At 36.7% G+C, this 22057-nt stretch overlaps 1 protein-coding gene across 2 annotated transcripts in view; it reads right to left on the bottom strand.

The window, feature by feature from the left end:
- Avl9 (AVL9 cell migration associated) overlaps positions 1–22057 on the bottom strand; it is a 47026-nt gene that overhangs the window by 20852 nt on the left and 4117 nt on the right. For both annotated transcript variants that reach the window (XM_052173787.1, XM_052173788.1), the window contains exons 2-11: positions 18196–18316; positions 16817–16902; positions 15662–15733; positions 12718–12807; positions 11535–11601; positions 10467–10507; positions 9519–9557; positions 6150–6219; positions 4928–5466; positions 342–476 (exon numbers count right to left, since the gene is read on the bottom strand). In XM_052173787.1, the coding sequence (XP_052029747.1) occupies positions 342–476; positions 4928–5466; positions 6150–6219; positions 9519–9557; positions 10467–10507; positions 11535–11601; positions 12718–12807; positions 15662–15733; positions 16817–16902; positions 18196–18316 (1260 nt within the window). The remainder of the gene's footprint in view (positions 1–341; positions 477–4927; positions 5467–6149; positions 6220–9518; positions 9558–10466; positions 10508–11534; positions 11602–12717; positions 12808–15661; positions 15734–16816; positions 16903–18195; positions 18317–22057) is intronic.

The raw sequence follows: 22057 nt of genomic DNA, 5'->3' as shown, positions 1-22057 counted from the left end.
TATGTATGTGCAATATGTAGATAGTACATATCTTACAGGGCTGCTAGGAAAATGAGATCAGTTAATATATATAAAGTGGCCATAATGAGGTATGCCTTTAATCCCAATACTTGGGAAGAAGAGGCAGGTGGATGCCTTGAGTTCAAGGCTAGCCTGTTCTAGTAAGTTCCATGACAGTCAGGGGTACGTAGAGACCCTGTCTCAAAAACAAAACAAAAGAAAGCACAACCAAAACCTCAAACAAATATATATATAATGACTGGAATATATATAGTAACCATTATTTAGGAAAGGAATAGTGACTCAGCAGGCCAAGTTCATATACTCAGATATAAACGTACTTCCACAATGGCATCACTGAGGTGCTTCTGTTGTCGAAAAAGGATGTTAGTAGCTCCAGCCACAAATCCCCGAACAGTGACATCAGAGAGGAGATGATGCTGCTGCAATGCCATGTAAGGCAAACACAGATAGCCCTATGGATTACAAGAGCAATAGAAAATAACAGAAACGTGAAAAAAAAAAGCTACTCCTCTTTTCATGAAAGACATGTCCATTCTTCCTGCCTGCCCATTTAATCTTTGACTCATTAAAAGAATATTCACAGAGCCATGTCTTGCCTTTACTTCAGTAAGTCCAGTTAGTGGTTAGCTAATTTTCTTCACAAATGGCCAAACCTCTGCAAGGCCATCTTATTTAATCCCTTCATTCTTGGTCCAATTTAAAGTCTGACTTTCTTTTTTAATTTAGGGAATTAAACATATTACATCCAATAAAAAGTATGTTGTCTAATAGAAAGCAGTTAAGAATTTTAAAGCATGCATCTTCACACAGCCACCAAGGTGCAGTGAGAATAGAAAAACATCCAGTTAGACACAATGCAAAAATATGTCAAAATATTTGCTACAAATTAAAGCAAAAGTTACATTGGCATTATCTGTTTAACTTTTATTTGAAAAGGCACTGCCTTAAAATTATAGTTGAATCACTAATCCTAAATAGGCATTTAAGTCTGTAAACCAATCAACCAAAAGCAAGCCCAACCCAACCCAATCCCCAGAGTTAAGGGTATGGTCAGTGGTAATGATTTGTGCATAAAGGCAGGACAGAACTGTTGAATCTCTGATCCTGTTTGTAGCCTCAGGTTGTACATAAATTATTACACTTACTGAAAACCTAATCAGTTTCAGAATTTTTATCAACAGTTTCTATTTTCCTTTGAATATTTCAACTGGGCTACTTACAAAGAACCCTGTCTTGAAAACGCACACACACACCCGTTACCTAAATTTATCCTACAGACATGCCTGCTCATCTGTTAGTATATTTTTAAATTATTTAACATAGCACTTTTTATCATAAACAGGATTCCTAACTTCATGAAAGCTAGAGTAGATACATTTCTAGCCATATAATGGAGCATTCTAAAACTATATTAAGTGATGAAGTTCAATTCTCAGAAATGTAAATGTGATCAAGGGGTAGAAAAAGATGGGTACAGACTGCTATCATTTGTGTAAATAGGGGAAAATCTATGCATTTCCTTATGCTATAAAAAATACCACCAGAAAGAAATACAATATTGGCAACAGTCCCAGTTATTAGAGAAGGCAGATAGGTAGAAGAGATGGATCAGGAGACATTTCTTTTTGGTTCCAGGGGTTGAATCCAGTGCTGGGTGTATGCTAGTCATGCACTCTACACCCTCAGTCCACCTGAGAATTTTATTACAGGTGCTTTGGACTTTTTTACTACTGAAACATGTAGAAATATTGGATATTGATACAACTGTTAAAACTAGCTATACTATGGTGTTATTATGTTTTTCATGACGTTCATTTAGCTAAAATCTTTGGAAGGTGCTACAATATGATTACAGATGAATATAGGTCTTTTTCCAAAAATGCAGATTTCATATTCAAACCTACTCCTGGTTTCCCACTTATCTAAGAGAACTCAAAATCCATACTTGAAATGGCACTATATACTGATAGAACAAGACAAAAAACACAGAACAATTAGCATGTATGATAAACATACACTAATATACAAATTACAAAAATAAAAATTACAAGCAAACATTATTGAGGTATTTGCATATCAATATTCTCAGAAGTATTCATAATAGCCAAAAGTTGGATGCAATGATCAGCTGGTGAGTGAGTTAATAAAAAGTAGGATAGACTATAATGGAATATTATTCATCTCCCTTTCATTCAAATACTAAAAAGTTCTAATATTCAGTTACAAGTTGAGAAGTTATATGACTTTTTATTTTCTGAGATATGATCCTGCTATGTATCTTGGGCTGGCTTTAAATTCAGGATCCTCATGCCTCAGCTACCAAAGCGCTAGGCCAGTCCTGTGCCACCATACATGACTGAGATAATTAAATTTCACTATTTAAAATGCCTTGCTTTAAACTGGCATATAGAAATTAAAATAAAGTAACTTTTAATCATAGTTTGTATGGTATATCAACAGATGTTTACTAAATGACTTGTGGCTGGAGAGGAAAGCTGACACAGGAAATTAAACAGAAAAGGATCCAAGTCCTTTCTAGTCACCCCAACATTTAACTATGCCGGTGTGTGCCCAACTCCAGTACTAAATCAGGAGGAAACAGAAGGAAGGCCCTCAATATTGGAATTGAACACCCCAAATGCTAGTCTGTCTCTCTTTTTCATTTATCTCACTCCATCCCCCTTTCAGTATTCCTCTACCACTCATTTACATAGCAGCAGAGCATGAGTATACAGGCATGATTTGTTTCAAATTTTTTCTATTTCTCTTGTTCTGCTGAATAGATGCTTCTAGACTCATCCTTTCCTTAGCCATTCTGTTACTTCTTTTTTTTTTAAAAAAAGATTTATTTTATATAAATGTGAGTATACTGTTGCTGTCTTCAGACACACCAGAAGAGGGTACCAGATCTCATTACAGATGTTTGTGAGTCACCATGTGGTTGCTGGGAATTGAACTCAGGACCTCTGGAAGAGCAGTCAGTGCTCTTAACCACTGAGCCCCTTCTGTGTATTTCTTAAATAAGTTCTCAGAAGAAGGTCATACAAATTAACAATCTGGTGTACCCTCTAGTGCTTATATAGTAAACCTGGTCTGTAAGGCTGACATGACATCATTCTCATCCAAGTTCAAACACTAAGAGCTGGGGAACTGGCTAAGAGTACAGGTTAAGAGTACAGGGTGAAGCTGGGAGGTGGTGGCACATGCTTTTAATACCACCACTTGGGAGGCAGAGGCAGGAGGACCTCTGAATTAGAGGCCAGCTTCGTTTACAAATAGAGTTCCAGGACAGCCAGACACACACACACACACACACACACACACACACACACACACACACACTTCTAAAAACAAAATAAAAGCAAAAACAGAGCACAGGCTATTAGCTACACCTACATAGTAGCTCACAACCTGATCTCCAGGGGATCTGACACTCTCTTCTGACCTGAGCAGGCACTATATGCACACATATACATACAGGTAAAACTTTATACATATAAGATAAAGAATAATAAGTAGCCAGGCAGTGGTGGCGCCCGCCTTTAATCCCAGCACTTGGGAGGCAGAGGCAGGTGGATTTCTGAGTTCGAGGCCAGCTTGGTCTACAGAGTGAGTTCCAGGACAGCCAGGGCTATACAGAGAAACCCTGTCTCAAAAAAACAAAAACAAACTATATAATAATAATAATAATAGTAGTAGTAGTAGTTGTAGTAATAATAAGTAAAAGAACCCCAATCCCAAGAGAAAACAGCTTAAAGACAATTTGGTTTTTAGAACATCTCATCTTCCAAGGTTACTGACCCAAAGGATCAGTATTTGTAGTTAGAAATGTGATGAAGCAACACACTGGGTTTTATTCAACACACAATAAAAAATGAAACCAAGAGGAAAAATGACTTATTTATCATAGTAATAGTGGTAAGCCTATCACATATTTAGTACTAGCATAAAGTACATAAATCTAACAACTATTATGGTTTATTGAAAAGATTCAGATCACTCTGAGTAACCTGACCCTCAAAACCAAAATTCTTCTTCAGTCCATTTGCCTCCTGGTAAAGTGGCCTTAGAGATGCAGAAAATAATGGCAGTTAAAGAAATTTTACAATTTGGGGTTGGTAGGATGGCTCGACCACTAACAGCACCTGATGCTTTACAAAGGACCTGGGTCTAGGTGCACACTAATGGTAGGCCCCAATTGTCTAGTACTCCTAGGACACTAGATACACATAGCATATGTATATATATTTTCTTAGTTAGGGTTTCTACTGCTGTGACAATATACCATAGCTAAAAGCAAATCGGAAAAGAAGGGGTCTATTTCACTTTACAACTCTCAGGTCATATCCATCACTAAATGAAATTAGAGCAGAAATCATGGAGGAATGTTACTAGTGGCTTATTTCCCATGGCTTGCTCAGCTTGCTCTCAGACTATCTAACCCCCCACCCCTACCCCAGGGACAGCACCAACCATAGGGGGCTAGCTCTCCCATATCAATATTTGACCAAGAAAATGCCCTATAGACTTCCCCACAGCCAATCTTACGGAGGCATTTTCTCAATTAAAATTTCCTCTTCCCAGGTATGTCAAGGTTCATTTAACCCCTTCTCAACTTCACACAAACATCACTTATTAATCATAACCTTTCCCTTCTTGTTCATTCCCCAAGATCTCATATTAATAATCACAATATAAACACAATAATTTTAAAAGTTCTTTAGTCTTTAAAATATTTAAATACTTTAAAAGTCCAGGTTTTCTTTAAAAGTCCAACATTTTTATCTAACAGCATTATTCATTATATATTTCCCGGTTTTCAAGGAGAATTTTCAGACCCAAAAATGTGTCCAAACACATAAAGTTATAATTAATGTCCTCAATAAAGGATACTCCATTTTACCTTTGTAAAGATGGCCAGAGGCATGCCATATTGGTCTTCTTCCAAACCAGAAATGAGCCCTGGTATCAGGACCACCTGCCTGGTATTAGCTTGAGGCTGTACAGTAATTGGAGGACTGTCTGAGGGTACAGAGTCCTTTTGGAATAAGTGTGTCTGCTCTGACCCCATCTGTTCCCTTTCTTTCAAGCTGGCATCCTCTAAGACACTAGGATCCAACGTTTCCCAGTCACTTTCTGAGGACTCTGGAGATGGACGAGGTGGAAGCTCCAGATATCGGCCAGCATCACTGGGTTCTTGTTCTTTGTTGTTGTTACTTTCTACTTTGAAGTAAGGCTTCTCCGTCTGGGGAGCAGCATCTTCTCCATGGTTTACTGCCATGATTCTCGTGACAGTTCCCAAGCTGGTATTTAAGATGTCAGAAGTAGACTCAGAAATAAAATCATCTGCAGAGTGATTACTTTCCTGAAGTCCAGCATCTTCAGACATACTCTTTCGGGGTCTATACTGAGAACAGTCACTGAGGCCATGCTCAATCATGCCTAAAATATAAAATATTGAAGAACAACTTAGCTTATAGTAATATGGAAGGTATAATTTCTGTGGAAACTACTATAATTTCTACTTTGGTGAAAATTTCATATAAAAATTTTTCAAAAGCTATATTTGCATCTTTTAAAATGAAATTTCTATTAAAAAAGAAAAAGCTGGGAAAGTTGGGTGTGATAGCACAAAAATTAATCCCAGACCTTAAGAGTCAGAGGCAGGCAGCTCTCTGAGTTTGAAGCTAGCCTGGTCGACAAAGTGAGCTCTGACAGCCAGGGCTACACAGAGAAACTGTATCTTAAAAAACAAAACAAAACAAAACAAACAAACAAACAAAAAAAGAAAAGATGGGAGCTGGCAAGATGGGTACGGGTGCTTGTTGCCAAGCCAAGTCTGATGACCTAGGGTGAATACCACAGCACACAATGGATGGTACACTCTCACAGGTTGTCCTCTGACCACCAGCATGCCATAGCTTACAGCACTCCCCTTCCCAATGTTAAAATTAAAATAAGGAAAGAAAACCAGGCTAAAGGGAAAAAAAACCAAAAACTATTGCCAAAAGGAAAATTAAAATGGTACTATTAACCCTAATGAGTTTACTTTTTGTATACTTTTATTATTAAAAGTTCAAAATTCCAATAACAGTAAGCAAAAGTAGCAATGGCTATCCTCTTACCTGGAAAAAGGGATAACACAGTCATTAGTGCACCCACCAATCTATTCACTGGAGAAATGTAAAACAGAACCTGAAGTGGATTAAAACAAAATTAAATTAGAAAATTCACAAAGTAATATATAAGGGGAGGATTCTTTGCATAAGAATAATACTTTAAAAAGTCCATGAACAGATATACAGCTTAGTCTTCATGTGGAATTCCTAACAACTAGAGCAGGGCTGTCTCTAACTCTGGGGCCTGCCCTTGGATCCTTTTCCTAACTAGACTGCCTTGTATAGCCTCAACAGAAGATGCACCTAGTCCTGCTGCAATCTAATATGGAATGGTGGGCTGATATCCACGGGAAAAACTGAAGTAAGAGAAGGAGAAGTTGTTATCAGGATACAAAGCAATAAATAAACAAACAAATAAATAAATATTACATGAAAAATAACTAGATTTGTAAATGACACCCCTAAAAATGACAGAGAAATATAACAATTGGTGATTTGAGGACCCTCCCCACAAAAAAACAAAAACCCATGAGTTATGATTTAAAACAACAACAGCAACAACCATGAAAATCAACCACCCACCATAATTCAGATAAAATTTGTCAATGAGTTCTGGTGATAATTCAAAGGATAAAAGTGCTACCAAGCTGGATGACCTCAGTTTAATCTCTGTGTCCTACATGGCAGAAGAAGAAAAACTACTTGCAAAAGTTGTCCTCTGACTTTATATGTATGTTTTAGTGACTGTGGGAATGCAAACACTCACACACACACAGACACAAATACATACATACATATACACACATACACACACAGAGACACAACTGAGTTAACAGACTTTGGGTCTAGTTAATTTCACGATTTTTTTAAAAAAAATTTCAAGTTCTTTATAATAAGGTTTTAATAAATAAATGTAACTTAAAAAATACTGCCAAGAGACACCAAATGACCATAGTAGATTGTTGAGCAACAGAATAGTCACAACATGTTAGATTCATTGTCCCACAAATTATTGGTTAAGGTAGTTTGTCAACTTAACCAAAAGAACCATATAGCTGTGCCATATTCTGAGGTCATATCATCATTGATCTATTATCTTACTAAAAATGTTTAAAGTGAAAGTAATCACAAGAAAACAATCACACATTTAATTCTGTAATATTCGACTAGATTCTCTTTAAAAGTGCCAATCACACCTACTTCAACACCACAGATACTAAAATTGGAACTAAACAAAGAAATGGTCCCTTGCAAAGATGACGTGCAAATTCATGAAGCATTCCATAATTTTAAAAAGTGCCAATCATGAGAATTGAAGTTCAGGTTCCAATGCCTCCATATAACAAGCTTGTAAATAGCAGCTCTAGGGTGGGCAGAGCTTAGCTGATTGCTGAGGCTTGCTGGTTTCCTGTATATCTGAAGAAATACAAGTCCCAGGTTAAGAGATCCTGACTCAAAATGAATAGGTGATTGATAGACGAGAATACCCATTACCCTCTGCTAGCCTCAGCATGCAGGCACGGGTGCTCAGACCTGTATATACGTGCACATACACCCATACAGATAAAGATCAAGTAAAAAGTCCCAATGACATGAAATTAAAGAAGAAATGTGAAAAAGTGGCAGGACTGGGAGGACAGTTCATGGTTAAAAAAGTATACTACTTTAGCAGAAGACCTGAGTTAGGTTCCCAGCACCCACATCAGGTGGCCCAAAAATGCTTGTAATTCCAGTTCCAGAGGATCCAAAGATCTCCTGGATTCTGAGCCTAGCTGCACTCATATACACAAATACACACACACACACAGTTAAACGTAAAATAGATCTTTAAAAAATGAATAAACAAAAGATGAAGTGATGGTGGTGCAATTTGACTTGGAGTTAGATGTACTACCAGTGTGTTATAGAGTAATTTGAGATTAGCAAGAACTAGAAATGTAATATAGGATTCTCGACTGGTTCCAAGATGAAAAAGAACAACTGTCTATACATTTTATCTATAAAGTTAATTAGAGACATTTTCATTTATTATCTCCTTACCATTCTTTAAGTCTGTACTTTTTATACAAGATAAATTACTAAGAGATTGATGGGATAGGCCAGAGAGATCAGAGAAATAAATGCAAAGGCTAAAGTGGAACCTGCCACAATTCTCTGGCTTTAGCCTTCTAAGGGCTGAGATTACAAGCCTGTAATACTATGCCTGGGCTTCTTTTCTTTTTCTTTTCTTTTTTTTTTTTAACTGTAAAACAAAACAAAACAAAACAAACAAACAAAAAACTCTATCGAGAGACTTACTGGGGCAAAGGAATAACTGGCTTAAGGTAATGAGCGTGGCTGGGCCCTCAGCATCCCCTTTACCTTAGTTGCACTGAATACAGTTAATACAGGATATAAAACTGGTCGTATTTCAGGGTTAGCTTCTGATTATTCTAAAGCACAATTTCAGCAAACTTTTTCTATAAGGGGTCAGACACATGTGCTTTGTGAGACATATAGTCTCAGAACTACTCAACTGCTCCTAAAGGGTGAAAACAGCTACAAACAATAAGCAAACAGTACATATGCCTGTTTTCTAATAAAGTTCTTACCATGGCTCAATAGTTAAGAACAGCTGTTGCAAAAGACCTGAGTTCAATTCCTAGCACTCACATTAGGTACCCTATAACCACAAGTACAGTATCTGATGTCCTATTTTCAGCTTCTACAGCCATCTGTAAGCAGATGCACATACCTACACACATACACACGAATACAAGTAAGTCTTAAAAACAACAAACTTCTATAAAAGAAAGTGGTAAGCTAGTTCATAGGCTATTAGACCTAGTTCATAGACCTGAGGTCCACAATGATCATGGCACTCTCATCTTGAAGTACACAGTGGTCTGGAACCCAAGTTTAAGCCAATTAGTATAGGCAGACTTTTGATAACTAATTGATGGGACAAATCCATATTTAATAGCTTGGGAAGTAGTATTATGTCTGAGGAAGCAAACAGTCTAATTATTGTTAACAGTTTATTGTAGACAAGGGAGATCAGCTCTGAGTAAAACTAGCTGGACTGTAGGACACAGAGAAAACCCAACACTGTGATACTCTGGAAGCACCAAGTCAACCACCAACCCTGAAGTCTCTCTCAGTGAACAAACACATTTCCTTTTCTATTTAAGTTAGTTTAAGCTTCTTATGGCGACAGTAGAATTGAATATACTACCAAACTGTCTCCAAAAAGAACACACAAATTTGTATGTGTATGACAGTAAAAAAAGAATTTTGTGTTTCATTTGATAGACAAACTAATTCCCACATTACAAAGCATGTAAAAATGCCAATAATAAAAAACCCTGTTCTTCCTTTCATCCTTCTGTATCTCACCTTCTTTTCAAGAAGAATTAGCTTAAACAGGATCAAGACCTGCAGAAAGAAAAAGAAATACTATTTTAAAACAAGAACCCAGATCTATTAATAATTTGCTATTTCTTTTTTCAAATATAATTATTCAAATATTAAATAATTATACTACTTAAGATACATGAGAAACTCTTAACTCGAACTGAAAAGTTAAACATTAGCTATATCCTCTAAAAATGTGATCATTTAATCTTTAATTGAAATAATCCTTTTTTTTTTTGAAGGAATAGTGTCATCTCTGCTTGAAAAATTTCAAGTTTCTGAAGAGGCAGAGATTTGAGGCTGGGGAATGGCTCAGTTGGTAATGTGCTTGCCTACCGTGCAGGAGAGCCTGGTTCAGAGTCCCAGAAACATGTACGTTAGGCATGATGCTGCACACTTGTAACCTCAGCACTGGGAGGGAGAGGCAGGAGAGTCACAAATTCAGGGTAAATCCTTAGCTACACAGTGAGTTCAAGGCTAGTCTGGGATACATGCATTTACATGGAGAGTCAATAAAAGTTTGGTAAATAAGTGACTATGTGTGTGTGTCCTTGGCAACTTATGTTTTGACAATAAGGACCATAATCTCTGACACCAAAACCACAACAAAAGAAAGAGTAATTCATGTAGAAAAATATTCCATTTTCAGAGAAACACCTTTGTTTCTACCCATACTAAGTAAAATTGAAGACTGAAGAATAAAGAAATCAAAAGCCAATTCTATTGAGCAAGAGGTACTCCCAGACTTTTACCACACAAATACTCCTGCCGCCTCCAGCCTTGTATAGTTAAGAAGCTGTCTTAGAAGAGCAAAACCACAATTATGCCACCAGCTGATTGTGATGCTGCCCACTGAGTTCGCAGGAAAAGGAACACAAGCACAGCCTCTCCCATTTTAGTACATTGCAAGTTGAAGGATATCTATCACACCTTGTGTCGAAAATGAAGGACAAGATCTCGAGGAGACAGACCTACAATGTAAACAGGAGAGCTAAATGTGAAAGAGAGTAGCTAAAGAAGCAAAAAAGAATATGTAAATATGCAAACATTTATGTAATATTTGGTGAAATATATATATTTAGAAAGAGTACTGTCTAACTTCATCCCCAAGGATGAAGATGTTTAAAATATTCCCTGTCATTAGCCATGTGGTCACTGAGCACTTCAAATGTGGCTTTCAAATTTTATGAACTGAGACATGATACAGTTATGTCTATATATTAGTGGATACTGTTTTAGACACTGGGTCTAACACTTCTATTCTACACACATAAACCACATAAATTTAAAAATCATAAAGCTTACACCATAATGGCAGCCAGTCTTTTAAATATGAACTCTGGTCACTACATTACATATACTACTATTTCTGAATCACAATGTTTTCCAATCACATATCTCTAACACCATAGTAAAAAGAAAACAATGTATAAATACAGTCTCAGAACAGGACTATTCAGCTGACTTCTAAGACTGCACTAGTAAACCACAACTTGGCTATTGCACACTGAAATGCAAACTGAGGAAACACAAATCACCATATCATTACAACTCTTTATCACAAAAGAATATGTACTGACTACCTGGGCTGACAATGCATTTTTTTTTTTTTGAGCTGTCAATAGTGCACATTAACAAACCCCACAAGCTGAAGAATCTCAGCCAAGAGCTAAGCAGCCCCTATGCCCATTCTATTGGAACTGAGCTGATCAGCATTAATGGAAAGAAGTCTAGTACTATTCTAAAAAGCTGAAACTTGCCTCTGTATAAACCACCAGTATAAAATAATGACCCATCTCAGTATGAATGCTGGGTATTTAAGGAAGAGGCAAACTTAAGAACTTAGAACCCATACAAAGATTGTGTGAATATTTATTAGTTGTGTAATATTCAATGGCTGTACATATGCATAACAATTCTGCTCATCAATAGTTACATACAACTCAGTTTAAAAACATAAAATTTTTGAGGATATAGCTTGACCTACAAGTTACTTACCAAGATACACCTGTGATCCTTCTAATGAGGCCCCTCCCAAGGAACTGTTCATATGTTCATAGAGCTCCTGTGGAATGCAGACCGAGTTTAGAACTTTATACTGTCACTTTAGCCACTAAGCTCCTAGAAATACAATGACCAGAAAAGGTCTGTGTAGGTTATTCTGCCACCTACTAAATAAAATAAGCAACCACGGTCTCTGAATCCTGCTAGTTTTCAGCACTCAACTCATTCCTTTTCTTGTAAATATCAACAATAACATGATAGTATCTGAGCAAAAAGAACAAAACGCTACTCAGGATATTCTCTCTCTGTCTCTCTCTCTTTCTCCTCCTTTTCAGAGCTTTAACAGTAATATAAATTACCTTCCCTCTGTCTCCTCACTAAATTCCTAACTGCCCCAACTCTCACCAATGCCCAGGACAGATAGAGAACTGTATACTGATGCCAGTCTTAAGAAAGATGTCATCTTTTTTCAATAAAATACCAGGAACTAGAAACTAGCCTCAAATTTATAGACACATGCCATAGCAAAGCACTATTCCTCCTAAGAGACACTGATAATAGTTGTTTACAGTCACTGCCTCGTCAAAGACAGTTAAATTTAGCACTTGGGTAAATCTACTAGCACTTCAATGTTTAAGGCAGATATATTTTAAATATTTATTTTATTATATATTTGAAAAATGACTTATCTTTTTTTTAAAGACTGATTTATTATATGTGAGTATACCGTAGCTGTCTTCAGACACTCCAGAAGAGGGAGTCGGATCTCATTACAGATGGTTGTGAGCCACCATGTGATTGCTGGGATTTGAACTCAAGACCTTTGGAAGAGCAGTCAGTGCTCTTAACCACTGAGCCATCTCTCCAGCCCCGAAAAATGACTTATCTTAAAAATGTTTTATCAACAAGCACGTGTGTGTTTGAAGAAGTCAGAGAAGAAGAAAGACGTCAGATCAGGGATCTAGGTGGATGTGAGCAATCCAATGTGGACGCTAGAAGCCAAAGCTGGGTCCTCTGTAAGAGCTCTGAAGCATTGAACCATCTCAGGCCCAAGCAAATGGACTTTCATGCAATGCTTTTCTTAAACTATCAGGACTATCCTTCATAGTACTGCCACAGAGCTATTTGATTCATTAAGCTACCATTTGCTAAATACATCAGTATGAAAATTGGTTACCTTTAGAATGGAAATTTGGGAAAAATCTTTCTCTTCAAAATATGCATGTGTAATGAGTTGAAGTTTTGCTTGAAGTAAGCCATAAAGAGGCTAAAGAAAAAAGAGAAACCATCATTAGGTTGATCATAGTAAACTACAGCAGCAAACAAATCCCTATAGCTTTTAATTTGAAGATATTAGGGAGGAGAGTTAACAACTACCAACTGTAGGGCCCACATTCAGAACCAGCTCTGACAGCACCCAGCCCCACTCTGGCAGCAGGTGAAAGCTTTCTTGGTAAGGCTGCTCCATCTTTCAGCCTGCTTAATGAAATGTCCTTAACCTTTCCATACCGCCTCACCAAGCTGCTCCTGTATATCAAAAGGTTACAGCTTCTGTGGCTGTTAGGGATTAGGTAAAGCACTTAGCAGTCTTCAACACAGCAAGAACATCACCAGCTACTGCATTTCATCCTACTGTGGCAACCATGCTGAAACAGTCTGGTTCTTACACCAAGTTGAACACTCACGATCTGATTTAAGCTCACATCCTTTTCCATCATCTGTGGATGGCTGGGAGTTCCTAGTCTAGGTCCTCTACCACATTATTTTGTATATTTGAATAAAGTTATTCCTCAATTCTTATTTTTTCTACCTAAGATAGATCATATACACCCCTTTATTTACATTAGAGACATTTTCTCATTTATTTCTCCCTTTTAGAATGCAAGTAGTTAATTGTGAACTAGTACCCATCCCTGTGAATATATGACTGTTATCATTAAGTACAATATCATTACATTTTTATATCTACTACAATACACTATGAACAAGGAACCTTCCTAAGTAAGCTGTTTTCATTCCTTAGTTTGTTTTAGATATGACAATTGTATTTTTACCCTATTTTTATACTTAGAGCCTCATATGAGAATTATATATTGTTACTCTAAAATATGGGTATTTGTAAAATGAGACTGGCAAAGATATCTCAACATTGTTAGGAAAATAAAAATGACAATGTTATATAAAACGTCTGGTAAGAATTAATACCAGACACACAGAAAACTCAGTTTCTATTATCAAAATTGCCCTTTGAAGGATGATTACTCAGGCAGCCTCTCGGCATGTATCTACTTACATATGTGACATTATTCCTATGTTTTGGACAACTGGCCTCATATACAAATTAACTGAGAAGTATTTTTCAAGCTATCCTTCTAAAAATCTGTTATTATTATAAATTATGATTAGAGTTATTGTGATATAGCCTGGCATGGTGATGCACACCTTTAATCCTGGTATTCATGAGGCAAAGGTAGAGGCAGGTGGATAGATGTGAGTTCTAGGTCAGCTAGGGATACAATAGTGAGACCTGTTTGCCCATGCCAAAAAAAAAAAAAAAAAAGTATATATTGCTGTAAATTATTATTGTTTGGGGTTTTTCTCTATTCACTTCTTTATCTCTTTTTACTCTTGTTTCTCTTTTTGGCTAGCAATAAAATCCCAAATAAATCCTATCTTTCCTCAATTGACATTATACAAAGCTTTTTGTTTGTTTTGAAACAGGGTCTCACTATGTAACTCTGGTTGCCTAAACCCACTATGTAGACCAAGCAGGTCTTAAACTCACAGAGATCTGCTTGCCTCTGCTTCAAGTACTGAGATTAAAAGTGTGTGCTATCACTTTGTATAGCTATACAAAGACTATTTAAACTGTCTGGGGATGAGGAAATTAGAAAAGTACCCAAGAAATAATCAGATGAAACATATATATATATACACAAGATATATATATATCTTGTAATTGGATCAACAAAATATTCTCAATTTTGGGTTGGAGCAACTACAGAATGGTTAAGACAGTAATCATAAAATATAGGTAATCAATATGATATAGTTAGACTATTCATTACCAATTTTTTGGAGGGAGGAAACTAAATTTTACTGTAGAATTAGGCATTTGATGCATAGGTGTCAATATTTCCTTCATTATCAAATACTGTAAATTATTCAACTGAGGGCTATGAAAATCAATAATATCACTGTATACAGTATTTCCTTCCTCTTTCTGACCCTCTCCCCAACTCTTCCATTGTGGTGCTGGGGATCAAAACTAGGTCTTGCATATGATAAATTCCCAAGTCATACGTTTCTTTTAAAAAAATAAAACTCCACGCTGAATGTGATCATACACACATGTAATTCTAGAAGTGGAGGCAGAAGGATCAGGAGTTCAAGGTCTTATCTATACAGAGTTCCAGGCCAACCTGGGCCATACAGGAAGAACAATGATGTTAAAACAGGGGCATGGCATTGGCTCTACTGATAGAGGTACTTACAACTTGTTAGAGCCCTGATGACTGATCCCTGGAACACAGATACAGTCAGAGGGAGGGAAGTGATACCACAGCGCTGTCCTATGACCTCCGAATGCGCACTCTGGCATGTATGCCTCCCCCTCCTCTAGCAGCACAACTAACAAATAATGTACATGTTTAAATGTGTAACTGTCAATGTCAACTTGAACACTATGCACCAAGAAGAAACACAACTCTAAATTTTGTTTTAGTACAGTCTTACCATGTCATTGGCTTTTCTCAAACATTCTAAAATTTAAAGTACATGCTAAGGCTAAATTTCTTCACTGCAATAATCATGAACTTCTGTATTATCAATAAAATTGGAGCAGTTATGATTTTTTTAAAATTAAAATAACAGTTATCCAGAGTCTTAGGAACAAACAAAAGTAGATAAATAACATATAACAGCTGTTTTGGGGTCAAATGTCAACTTGCTAATCTTACAAGTCTTCAGTAGAGTAGAAATGAGAGCACACTGCTGGATGCAGAGGTTACAAGAGCATATGCGTAAGCACTTGACTCATTTTAGCAATTCTCATACATCTCTTACTCAAAAAAAAGTTCTGCTTGAATGTTAATAGGTAAGTAAGTTACTAGAGCTCTTACCAGCTTGCTTAAAACACAGACACTTTTCTGAACAGTCTCTCTGGTGATGTCGGCTTGCCTCACTTTTAATGCCTATTATAAGCAAACAGTTATGTATTAGAAATACTTTATAGTAACATTTACAAAACAGTTTTCAATAAGAACATAACAAAAATTGTGCATTTGGTTAAAGACTGTCACAGTGAATCTCAGATATGCTAGCTAAGTGAGTGCCTGCCAGCCTTGTACTGACTGTCAGAAGCTAGGCCCTGTGGGATGGTGAAGGACAATCCCTACTCCCCCAGAATTTACTGGCTGGTGGAAACTGCACTACATACAAGTCACATTCCAGATCAACCATTTAGTGAGAACCAACTAACAAAAACTGACTGGATTAAAAAACAAGATTTGCTGTCTTCTAAAAGAACATACCTGTCAGACATCCAAAAACTGAGTTACAAGGATAGAAATCAACCTACGAAACAAATGGGAGCCTTCAAAAAAAAAACTAAAGTTGCTAGATTCATAGCTGCTAAAGTAGACTTCAAAACTAGTCAGGAGAGATAGGGAAGGATATCATAAATGTGTTTTTAGGAACTGATGCTCAAATTTACTATGGATGTATTTCCTCTTTTCATTAGTAATGCAATCGAAATGCTGTGAAATTTTGGTTTTGTACATTTCTATACATTTAACTACTATTGAATTTAATTTTAATGTGATTTTGATGCCTTCCATCTTTCACTGGTTCTCATTATGTAAATTTTAATATGCTAATAAAAATAATGCATAACAAAAAAATCGTTACAAATACTGATACCTATGTGAAGAAAGAAAAAACCCTAATCACTGCTAGTAAGGGCACAAATTGTTACAGCCATTACAGAAGTCAGTATGGTTTTCCTCAAAAACCTAAAAATGAGAAGCTGAAACAATGGCTCTGCAGTTAGGAGTACACACTGCTCTGGCAGAGGACCCCAGTTCTGTTTCCAGAACCCATGTCAAGGTGAGTCATGACTACCTATCACTCCAACTCTCTGGGGCTGAACACCCTCTTTTTGCCTAGGCACACATGTACTACATGAAAGTTAAAGACTGTGAGTCCCCAAATGACCAACATTGAAGAAAGGGTTGGAGGAGCTTTTTCCTACTGCTGTTCATCATCAACCATCATACCTTGGCTTCAATTTGTCGATAACAAGAGATACCATATACTGTGGCTCCATTTCCATTTCTGGGTGGCAAGTGAAAAAACACAGTATCTAAGAGATACACAGAAAAATGTAAGTAGTGATATTAGTTACTCATTGCTCAATGATCAAATTATAATGCAGTCATTAACACAAACATGATGACACATCCAGGAACCATGTGATACTTATTTCTGACATCAGACATTTTCCCAATTCTTATAGTACATGTCTGCCACAAAACCTAAGAGTGTCAAAGATAACAGGTCAAATTAACTATATAATTACAGAAAATGTATACAGGGACTGTTCCAGACCAAAGGAAAATCAAATCATAAAAACTGATGGCAACATATGAATTCTTAAATTTTCTGAGCAGACTCAAGAAATTTTGGGAAAAACGGGAAATTTGAACACAGATTGGATGTGAGATATTATGAAATTACTGTTAAATTGGTTAGCTACAATAATACAACTGGATGCTGGGGAATGATTACATTCTTAGAGGGTGCATGTACTTAAATATTTAGAAGTCAAGTGTTTGTTGTTATTCCAAATGACTTTAGAATAAAAAGTAACAAAACTAATAATACACACAAAGAAAGAAAAATATTCCCTATAATCTTAATTTAATTTTTCCACGAGGTTGAAAGCATCCATAATAAAAAAGTTAGGAAGAAACATTTCTGAGGTTACAAATTCTGTAATAAAACTTATTTAAACTGCATGGTAACATCTGATTTATCTTATAAGGGAAGTATTAAATAATGCATGAGGAAAAAAAGTATTCAAATGATGTTTAATCTGGTTTAACCAAGGTAGAATGGCCCTTCATCAGGTGTGACAAAGCACTCCCGCATGGTGGGAAAAGACTCAGTGAAACTGTCAGCACACTCTTCTCTGAAGTCACAAACATTCTCATGTAAGTAAGTACAGTGCTGCAGCAATGGCTACAGAGTGAAAGAAACAATCTCAACTGTATCCAAGTGGGCATTAGAGGATGGTCTAGTAAGTCTGAAACTAGAGTTTTCCAGACCATGTACAGCTAGTGCAGGCAACTCTTCATTTCTGCCACTGAGTCTAGTCTCAAGCATGATATAATTGAAGGCACACCCCATCAGCAGCTGCCCTACTCTGCTATACCTAAGAGCTCTGGGCAGGAGGTGAGCCAAGAGTTACTGACCAAGGAAATAGGTCCAGTACTCTCTGAAGCTTCTCTTGTGCATGTCTCACTCCAACACATACACATTTTATAAAGAATCACAACAGGGTCCAAAGGCTTTCATTTATCTAAAGTATTCAAGACTGCTATGAGAAAATTTCCAAAATTGCACTTAGTAATTGGTCTACTATTTAATGACATACCTTCCTGATAGTTATGTGCACCATCTGGTAAGGCAAGGAAAGGCAAATACTTCCATTCTTCAGGTAAAGTGTGGCTGTCATGACCATCTTCTGGAATTAGTGGTGGGTAGGAGAACTCAACCTAAAATAGAAAAGAATGTTAGCCAAACAGTGATAAAAAAGATAGGGCCTTACACTATTAAACTGTAATGCTCTTAAACCCTGAATGATGCTACTGAAGAGTATCAACAAACTCATGCACAGAAGTGGAGAAAGATGGGAAGGTTTATAGACTATATCCCAGATGGATCTAGTTGTAACTCAAGGTGTTACCTACTCATAAGTATGTTTAAATAGAGTTTAGGTGCTAAACATACTCAAGAATTTTGTAAGTGAAATTAAGGCTATGTCAGGATAAATTGGGTTCAGTGTCTGTAATATAGTTTCTTTGGGAAAATGTGGTCCAGACTTTAAATAGCCAACTTTGGAAACACAATTCATCCATAAATTGTAGACTACCTACCTTATGTTGGCAGTTTTAGAATTCTAGTTTCCTGCTGGTAAAATTGCTACCATTAGAACTTGTACTTAAAAATTAGATGAGTTTGTTAATTAACTTCAAAACAGTTAACTTCCTTTCCACATGGATACTCACAATTTTAATAGCTACGTACTACTACTACTTATTAGTTTCGTCAATCCTCTTGTTATATTAGGTTTTTTATAGCGTTATAAACTAGTTGTTATTCAAATGGGCATGATAAAAATACTGTTGGTTCTTTCAACAAAGATGCTAAAAGCCTTGAAAATTCCTGAGTCATAAATTATTTGTAATCAGCCCCAATATAAGCTAGCGTATACTTAAGCTATCTTTAGAATAAGGGGTAGTCACCAGAAAGTCCATTCATTGATTAGAAAGATGGAACTTTCAAGCTTGTCCTTTGACCCTAGAAGAGAGCCTGGAGATTTGAATTCAATCAGCAAATAGTCAAAATGTTAATTAATCATGCCCATGTAATGAAACCTTTAAATCCCTTAACAGTGGGGTTCAGAGAGCTCCTGAATTGCTAAATACATGAAGATGAAGGGAAGGAATGGATGCTCCTGATTTCTCCTTTATATTCTGCTTTATATACCACTCTCTTTATTTGACTATCCTTGAGCTGAAGGTTGTGGGAACCTTTGAATTTGAGGTTAAACTAAACAGTAGTTCTGGTGGTCTGGGACCTTGGCACCTGTAACTGGCTTTGTAATAAGTCTATGGATCCAAGGCCTTAAATTATGGGGTTTACTGTTAATTCTGTTTAGTTAATAATAGGCCTGAAGAGTAGGTAAGAATCTGAGATCAAAATACACAATAAGCCGGGTGATGGTTGTACACACCTGTAATTCCAGCACTCTGGGAGGCAGAGGCAGGCGGATTTCTGAGTTTGAGGCCAGCTTGGTCTACAGAGTGAGTTCCAGGACAGCCAGGGCTATACAGAGAAACCCTGTCTTGAAAAAAACAAATCTAAAAAACAAACAAACAAAAAAACCCCAAAACCAAACCAAACAAACTAAAAAACCCAACAAAAAAAAAAACAAAAAAAACAACAAAAAAAAAACCAACAAAAAAAAAAAAAACCCACACAATAAGCTTCCAAAGATTAAGAAACACTTATTCTGATTATTATCTACTAGTAAGTGTAGTTCATAGACCAAAATCTAAATAAAATGTAAGGATTAAAAAGAATGGTGAGGCATTAACACACATCAGTGTGAAGGAGATACCAATATCTCCCAAAGGATAAAGCTAAAACCAAGAAAATTTCATCTCTCTTTAAATAACCAATACATGTGGGCAGATCTATCCTGATTCCAATTATTTTACATATTTATTATGAAGTGATAACAGGAAAAAAGACAATGGCTGACTTATAAAAAATGGAAACAATAATGATGCTCTAAATAACAAGGATTAATAATTTTTTCTTTCTTATTTTATGTGTACAGGTGTTTTGCCTGTGTCTATGTAAGAACACCACATGGGTTCCTTTTTCTAGTGGTTACCAAAGAAATAGGAGGTGCAGTCCAAAGCTGGGCATGAGGCAGGGATCCACTCTCAGTAGCCTCCAACCCTGTTAATTCCTATTTAGGAACATAACAGGAAACATCACAACTGCCACTTAGAGTTTAAAATAATATATGAAAAGGTGAAAGCTATGCTGAGGCCTGTTAAGGGAAAGGTACTGCCACTGGGTCAAAATAATGGAACCTTAATCACGCAGTCTTAGGAGACATGACATTCTGATATGCTCCAAAGATTAGAACATTACATACTATTCTCTCTTAAGAATTAATCCTGGGCCAGTAAAATAGCACAGCGGGTAATGGTACGTGCAGTCAATCCTGAAAACTTAAAATTCAAAATTCAATCTCTGAAGTCCTCACAGTGGAAGGAGAGAACTGTCTCCCCAACTGATCTTCTAACCTCCACTTGTGTGCCTGCTCTGTCAATCACCTGACCAGAAGACTGCTCTTAAGAAAGCTGGTTCACCTGAAGACATTATGGAGAGTGGGAAAATGATCCTCTGAATGAGATCATGTACTTATCTCCTAGAAGCTCTACTTCCAAAAAGCTGCTTGTAGCCTTTCCATCAAGCAGTACTACTAAGTCTGCCAACATTTCCTTTTCTATTCCTTCTTTGGATACAATCCAAAACCCTAAGGAAACATGCTCATGCCTTTTTACTTTCTGTGAAGACTCCTCCACCTCCATTTATAGCTGTTTACTTACTTCCAGGGCTGAACCCTCCCGGTTTACTGGACTCTAATTTAAAAGGCGTGACTTTCAGGGCCTATGAAATAGCTCAGAGGGTTAAAGTCATCAAGCTTAATGTCTGGAATTTCCTTTCCGGAACTGCCACAGTACAAGGAGAGAAACATTTCCAATTTGTTTCCTTTAAAATTTGCCTGAAATTAGACTATTTCATATGAAATGACTTATGTATATATTTCTACAGTAAGTTTGCTAGCTATAGATCCCAGATTTTTATTTGTTCCAGTATATAAAGTATAACTGTCAGATTGCCATTAAAAAAACAAAACAAAACAAAACAAAAAAAAAAAAACCTTTGATTTATTTTTGAGACAGTGTCTTGCCTGGCTGGCACTTACTACGTAGATCAGACTAGCCTTGAAATCAGAGATCAGCCTGCCTCTGTTCCCAAGTGCTAGAATTAAAGTAATGTGCCACCAAGCCCAGCTCTTTTGTTTTTTTAATGTCATGCATGAGTATTGTATTTACATAATTTCCACCTTCTCTCTCCACTCCAACTCCTTCCATTTCCTTCCCACTCTGGATTTTGTCTTTATTATTGTTACACAGACAGAAAGACACAGACAGACAGACAGACACACACACACACACACACACACACACACACATGTTCATATAAATATAACCTGCTGAGTCTATTTAGTGCTGCTAATGTGTGCATGTGCACCTGTGTTTTGGGCTGAGCACTTGAAATGATTAACCCATCAGGGGCTTATCCCTGGAGAAGACTCAGTCTCCCTCTCTAAGCATCCATTAATTGGTTGTGCCTCTTCATAGTAAAAGAAAAGTAAAATTTCCATGCACATACAAAATAAAATTAAAATGTAGTTAAAAAAACAAGTGATTATTTCTTTCCTTTCTCTTCTCTGTCTCCCCAGCCTGGTGGATCCCAAATTTATAACTTGCTGATTATGTTTGTTATGTGTGTGTTTGTGTGTGTGTGTTTTGTTTGTTTGTTCTTTTTTGAGACTGGGTTTCTCTGTGTAGCCTTGCTGAAACTGCTCTGTAGACTAGGCTATCCTGGAACTCAAGAGTTACACCTGCTTCTGTCTCCTGAGTGCTGGG

Source organism: Apodemus sylvaticus, chromosome 2 (assembly GCF_947179515.1).
Source record: "Apodemus sylvaticus chromosome 2, mApoSyl1.1, whole genome shotgun sequence".
Taxonomy (NCBI): domain Eukaryota; kingdom Metazoa; phylum Chordata; class Mammalia; order Rodentia; family Muridae; genus Apodemus; species Apodemus sylvaticus.
Note: the sequence above shows the minus strand (reverse complement) of the source record. Positions and strands in the feature narration are given on the sequence as shown.